This window comes from Myotis myotis, unplaced genomic scaffold (genome assembly GCF_014108235.1).
Source record: "Myotis myotis isolate mMyoMyo1 unplaced genomic scaffold, mMyoMyo1.p scaffold_m19_p_1, whole genome shotgun sequence".
Classification (NCBI taxonomy): domain Eukaryota; kingdom Metazoa; phylum Chordata; class Mammalia; order Chiroptera; family Vespertilionidae; genus Myotis; species Myotis myotis.
Window position 1 is genome coordinate 98,547,168 of NW_023416313.1, and position 6,941 is coordinate 98,554,108.

General features: G+C 40.7%; 1 protein-coding gene across 4 annotated transcripts in view; it reads right to left on the reverse strand.

Moving 5' to 3' along the window:
* The window catches only part of STAM (signal transducing adaptor molecule), a 91,705-nt gene extending 90,985 nt beyond the window's left edge, over positions 1 to 720 (reverse strand). Inside the window, exon 1 of one of the 4 annotated variants that reach the window (XM_036345808.1) lies at positions 441 to 720. In XM_036345808.1, coding sequence (XP_036201701.1) covers positions 441 to 480 — 40 coding nt within the window. In that variant the 5' untranslated portion in view covers positions 481 to 720. The remainder of the gene's footprint in view (positions 1 to 440) is intronic. The other 3 variants (XM_036345816.1, XM_036345790.1, XM_036345799.1) reach the window with 3 other exon arrangements.
* Positions 721 to 6,941: the final 6,221 nt, after the last annotated feature.

Here is a 6,941-nt window from a genome sequence, read left to right on the forward strand (position 1 = left end):
CGCCCCCGCTTCCAGCAGCAGCTCGGGTCCTCCATTCGGCCTCAGCGGTGGCCGAGAACCCCACTTGGAGCGCGGACTCAGCATCCCCCCGAGCCGAGGCGCCCCTCCCCAGCCCTCCCAGCTCGCTTCTCCCAGCAGCTCGGTCCCAGCACCAGATGCCACGCCAGCTGTTCCTCCCGAGCTCTCTCCACCGCAACCCTTCGGGCCATTTTTCCAAACCCACGGTCCCAGCTCAAGGCCCATTCCGCGGGCTCCCGGAGTCCCATCTTCTTTCAAAGAGGATGCGCCAAGCCCGCGACCTCCTCCGAACTCTTAAGGTTGGAGCCTCGGGTAAGGGGGACAGCCTGGCCTGGCCCCGGGGCCAGGAGCGTCCGCAGAGAGCGGGCAGAGCGGGGCTGCAGTCCGGGGGGCGGTGCACCGGGAGCGGCAGAAACACTTACCGACATCCTGATCGAAGGGATTCGTGGCAAAGAGAGGCATCTCCACCGCGTGCCGAGGTGTCCGCAGGGACTCCCCGTCGACACCACGGGAGTCAGGGTGCGGCGGAGGAAGGAGGACCCCTCAGGCAAAAACAGCGACTGACACGGACCCTACGGGGTCCGCGACAGGCTACCGTCTCACCGAACCCCCAGCAACGGCGGTGGCGACAGCAGCGACAGCGGCGGCCACGGCTAAGGAGCCCAGAATGGCCCCCGCGTGGAGCCTGTCGGGAATCGGGGTGACCTCAGCGCTGCCTGACCAGAACCTGCCCCAGAAACTGCCTCTCCAAAACAGGTCCAACCAAAGCGTCCCCTCCACCCGACTTCTCTTTTGATTAATCATACAGGAGAGTGGCAATAATGCCTGCGTTTTCTTCTTGTGCCTTGGTTGGCAGTCTGCGGGGGACGGGGTCCTCCAGGCGCGCGGAAGCCGACTAACAATCCCAGGAGTGAAAGGGGCTGGGAAAGAAAGGGGTCGCGTTTGTGTTGAGCGAGACCCCTTTTCCCCCCCTTCGGTGGATGGTCCTAACTTTGTAGTTCATTGGAGGCGGGTGGGAACGCCTGCATTTGGAGTCAACAGGGCAGAGAGTAATTTGCTGTCCGCGGTGACAAGCTTGCTTGGATGAAGTCATGTGAGCTGGACGGCTGGGCTGGAATCCCTGGAGAGGGGAGTGTCGGGCGCTCCCGGGAGAGGGCTGAGGTCTCGCTGGCACCTTCCCCAGAGTCTCCCCGAACGCCCGGCTGCAGAATCCCTGGAAAACGCTTCTCGTTGGGCGTTGGTGGGTACTGACTAACTGTGCAGTCAGTAGGCAGCTGTGCTGGTTGGAAAATAAGTGTCATAACCCAAGAATGCCCCCCCTAAACCGAGCAAAAAAGAAAACTGAAAAATGGAACTAGAAATTGATTGGTGATTCCTAACCACTTAAAATGTTTACTTACTAATTTCACTTACGTTTATTTAACAAATGTCGAAATTTTAAGGAGCATCTGCTAGATGTTGCATCCCATTTGGAACAAACAGCATCTTGCAGGAGAACTGAAATTAGGTAATTGTGTCCAAAAATAGAGCACTTCCAAATGTAGCATGTAAACAAATGTTTGCAAAATGTCAGCAACAGTGTTAGTAGTGGTGTACAAAGAGTGCTTACAAACATCCATTAAGAATGAAGTTCCATTTCTAAAAGTGAAAATGCAAATTAAAGTAGTAATTGGATACATTTTTGTCATTCAGACATAGAATTAGAAATGTGGAATCGTACATTCGCACTGCTGAATTAAGTGTAAATTAATATATTCTTCCTCAAGGAAATATTTGGAAGTATGTTACCAAAGCCTTTAAAAATGTGAACACCTTTGTACCCAGCAATTCTACTTTTTGAAATGTATCCCAAAGACATCCTTTAAGAACATGAGCAAAGATATTCATAACAACATTGCATATATTACCAAAGCATTGATCACCACTAAAATGTCCAATATTAAGAGATCAGACAAATTACTTCACTTCTTGGGGCCCCAGTTTCCTCTTCTGTAAGAAACAGGAGAAATAATAGGGTTGTGAAGATCAAGTGGATTAATACAAGTGAAACCCTTAGTTGATTAGCATATAGTAAGCATTAAATAAGTATAAGCAATAGTTATAATTAGTATTGGTCCAGTAAATACAGTAGACATGCTGTACTAGTAAAAACTCCACAGCTATTAAAAGTGATAATATAGATGTATCTTTACATAGAATGACATCTAAATACATAAGTTTTTAAAAGCAGGTTACAAAACCATGCAGAATTACAAAATAACCCAGATTTTTTAGGTCTGAAAGGAAATACATGAGACTAGTATTACATGATCCTCTCTGAGTGATAAGATTTGGATTGGTTTTTAGTTTTCTATGCAGTTTGTGTTTTTCAAATATTTTAATGATGAGCCAACTTTCTTTCAAAAGCAGAAAAAAGTAAAAACATAATGTAAAAAAAAAGTGGTACATTTGTAACACTGGTTCTTAACATTTTGAGGAGCCAGAGCCAAGTTTACTTGTGTTTCATTTTGACAGTATAAAATTCGTCCTAAACATCACTATTGGTATGTGAACCAGAGAATTTTCTATCAAAAACCAGTTGTTGATTCCTGGGCTGACAGAATCAGGGGACAACTTGTCCGCCTCAAGTTTCTGAGCAGAGCTGGGGCACATTATTATAATCACCTTGTATCGTAGCCAAATGTTTATGGAAATACATTTGGATGTGCTTTGTGGTTCAGTAATGAGACTGAATTATTCTGTTGCCAGCAATAATCTATGGATCAAATTGTTTAAGCCTTGATTATCAATATGTGAGCACTGGGAATAGTGAAGCACTGGGAATTGTTCATCTTGATAGCATTATCTATATATTCTGACTTAGAATATGACTTAGAAGGATGGCTTTAGCTATTTGGGGCTTTTATGATTAATATGCTGTAAATAATAAACATTTCTAAATGTAAAGTTTTTAACATTATTATGTTTAACATAAAAGCCAAATATAAAAAAGTGAAATGAGTTTGTATTTTGAGGTCAGCTTTTCATTATTAGCCCTTAAAACATTGAAACTGCAGGAGTTTCATTTTTACTATAGTTTTAAAAACACTGTAGAAACTTTATGTCAATTTCACATTCAAATATTTCTGTAATATGTGTTTACTAAATTCTGTGGTTAATTTTAAAATGCTAAATCTTTTCTTTGGTTTAATTTTGAAAATTCTTATACATTAAAAAAAAACAGCATGCAAATGGAGCTACTTCAAGAAAAATCTATAAGTTTAATGTGTAGGGGGAAAATATCCTAGGAAAAGTATTAACACTACTTTAGTTCACACCCTCATTATCTCTTAGATGAATGATTGCATTCACCTCCTACAGGGGTTTTCTCCTTTCCTTATAGACTGAAGTGTGTCCTCCCAAAATTCATAGGTTGATATTCATAACATCAGTGCGGTACTATTTGGAGATGGGGCCTTTGGTGGATGATTAAGTAATGATTAGGCTTAAATGAGATCAGGAGGGTGAGGTCCTCTTGATGGGATTAGTAAGAGGAAACACCACGTAAGCACACAGTGAGAAGGCAGCTATGTCTGCAAGCCAGGACTAAACCCATACAGGCACCCTGATCTAGGATCCAGTCTCCAGAGCTATAAAATAAATAAATTTCTATTATTTAAGCCACACAGTCTGTGGTCATTTCTTACGGCAGCCAAGCTAATACACCTGCCTATTTCCCAACCATTCTCCAAACCTCTACTAGAATGATTTTTCTAGCACACAAACCTGGTCATATTCCTATGAAATTCTCACATGGTTCTTCGGCCACTCAGTCATTCAATACATATTTATTAACTCCTTATTTGTGCCAAGTACCGTTCTAGAAGCTGGAAATACCATAGGGATAAAAGCTCTATGTGAGATAACCATTTTCGGAGTCTAATAACCTATGGGAAAGACAGTCATTAAATAAATGATACATTAGCTGCATGATTACAAGCATGCAGATCAGCCTCCTGCCTTCAGGATTAAATCCTAATTCTTTAGTACTACATTGTTACTAAACTGGTCCCTGAATACCTCATCTCACAGTTTTTTGTTTTTATCACATTTTTGAATTTTTTTTAGTCGTTATTTATTTTTATTGATGAATGTATTACAGATGTTCACTTTTCCACCCCATCTATCCCCTCCATCCCTCCCACCCCTCCCCTCAGGCTCCTCAAAGTTTATGCGTGTCCCGTACTTTAGTTTTTCTGATGCCCCCAGACTTTCCATGGCTTTAAACAAGCAATTCTTTTTGCCTTTCCTGCTCTGATTCTATACCTTCTGTAAACCTCCACACGTATTTCATTTTTCAGAAGCCTTTCCTGGTGCAGTACCTGACTGGAAATAGGCATGTAATAAAGATTTGTTCATTTGATATTGGTCGCCTCTATCACAGCACTTAATGGTATTCTATTTGTTCCAGGTGTTGGTATTTTAGGGCAACAGTCATTATTTCTTTTGCTTGCAAATTGGAAATGTGGTCAGTGCTCCTCAAGCACAGCTTGCCTGTCTCGCTCCGTATCAGCAGGGATGGCTCAAAGGGTGGGATGATGACACCTGGGGCTGCGATCTTTTGAAAACTTACACAATTAACGAGTCTAACAGTTGATGCTGGCAGTTGGTTGGGTCATTGGGGTTGTTAGTCAGAACAACTACAGGGAACCTCCTAAGTGACTGTTTGGTTCCTCCCAGAATATTGAACTGAACATTTCAAGACTCAGGAAAAGGAAACTATCACTGTCCTAAGACCTGAGTTAGGAAATGGGCACGGCATTATTTCAGTCATAGTGTACTGGAACAGGAGTCACAGTGTCTGTACTCAAGGAGAAGAAATCTCACTTCTTGGTGGAAGGAATATTAAAGAATATGGGGCCACATTTGAACGGTACCGCAATATTGTAACTTTTAGTCTGTGATTCATTTATCTTTGTATTTCTGGGCTTTTCATAGTAGGTGTTCCATAAATATGTGTTAAATGTAGTAAATAAAGGGTGTTATTAAAATAGCATACTACCATTTCCAGCCACAAGGGATTAACAGGATCTGGACTTTTCATCATATCCAAATAGAACACTGGAAAAAAAGGAAACAATTTTAAACATGGGACAGCAGACTATGATCCCAAGGAGAACGGAAACAGGCAATACGGCCCATGATTGCTGCTGCATTAGGCCTAAAAGTCATTTTATGATCTGTGCCATATGGATGGGAAACCCAAAAAGAGCCAGAAGTTCTTACTGTATAAATCAGAGTTTGGAGAACCCCGGGGGCTACAATTTGGAGGACAGAACACTGGAAGAGTGCTGTTATGAAGAGAAAAGGCTCCAAAAATCTGCACAGGAATTAACTTGAGACTCTGGCTGACCGCTAATCTAGTCATGGATATTATAAATCTCTACAAGTCTGAGTAAAGAACTTTCAAGGTAAGGACTATTACCAAGGAAGCAAAATCTGAAAGATCCCAAGAATTCACACAAGGGCAATGTCCTAGTGCTAGGGAGTAGCCTGAGAGAGAAAGCTACTCTAGATTTTCTTTTTTAAAAAGCCTAAAAGTTAACTTTTAAAAAGATGAAGATGGATAACACATATAACTAACTTATACAAAGGTCAGAACAAAGTAATAAATTTAAAAGGAATATTCTCCCCCAAAATTCTGTCAAGAATGTAAAATTCTACAAAGGCAAGACTCTTATAAAAAAGTTACTGAACACGTGAAGGGCCAGGAAAATGTGACCAATAACCAGTGGGGAGAAATCAGTCCTTAGAAATAAATCCAGAAATTAAAGAGATGATGGAACTAACACATAAGAATATGTTTATTGGAACTATTATCTGTATACTCAAGGAAATTGCAAACAGATGAACATAATGAAGAGAGAAATAAAAGATAAAAACAGATCCAGAGACAGAGAAGCATCTATCAGACCGTCAAACGTCAGAGGGAAGGTAGGGGAGGGTGGGTGTAAGGGGGAGAGATCAACCAAAGACTTATATGCATGCATATAGACCTAACCAATGAATATAGACAACAGCAGGGTGGGGGCATGAGTCAGAGGGGCGGGGTGGCGGGGATAAGGACACATATGTAATACCTTAATCAATAAAGAAAAAAATAATATACACCAAAAGGGAAAATAAGATATAAAAAAGGAGCAAATGGAAATTCTAGAGATGAAAATATATCTAAGGTGAAACTTTTGACCCTGTCTGGGTAGCCCAGTTGGTTAGAGTGTAGTCCTCATATGCCAAAGTTTCAGGTTTGATCTCCAGTCAGGGCACATGCAAGAATCAACCCTTGAATGCATAAATAAGTGGAACAACAAATTGATCTCTCTCAAATAAAAAAATTAAAAAATTTTAATTGAAACTTTCACTACATAGGATTAACAAATTAGACATTGCCAAAGAAAAGATAAATAAACTTGAAGATATAGCAAGGGGATGTCTACAAGTTGAAGCACACAGAAGAAAAAAATTAACAGAACCTCAATGACATGTAGGAAAAATAAAGCTGTCTAACATGTATGGAGTTTCACAGGAAGTGAAAAATGGAGTAAATATATTTTAAATGCCCAAATGTTCCCAAATTTAATAAAAACTATATTCCCACTGATGTAAGAATATAAATGAACCCTAACCATAATTAACAACACAGTAAAAAAAATGATATCAAGGCACAGCATCAAATTGCTGGAAGTCACTGATAAAGACAGTCTTAAGACATTCAGAAAATAAGACATTATAAACAGGAATGAAAATACAAATTATAGTAGACTTCTAATCAAACTATGCAAAATAAAAAATAACGGTGGAACAGTACCTTTAAAGTCCTAAACTTACAAACTGTCAACCTAGATTTCTCTATCAGCAAAAATATATTTCAAAAATGAAGATGA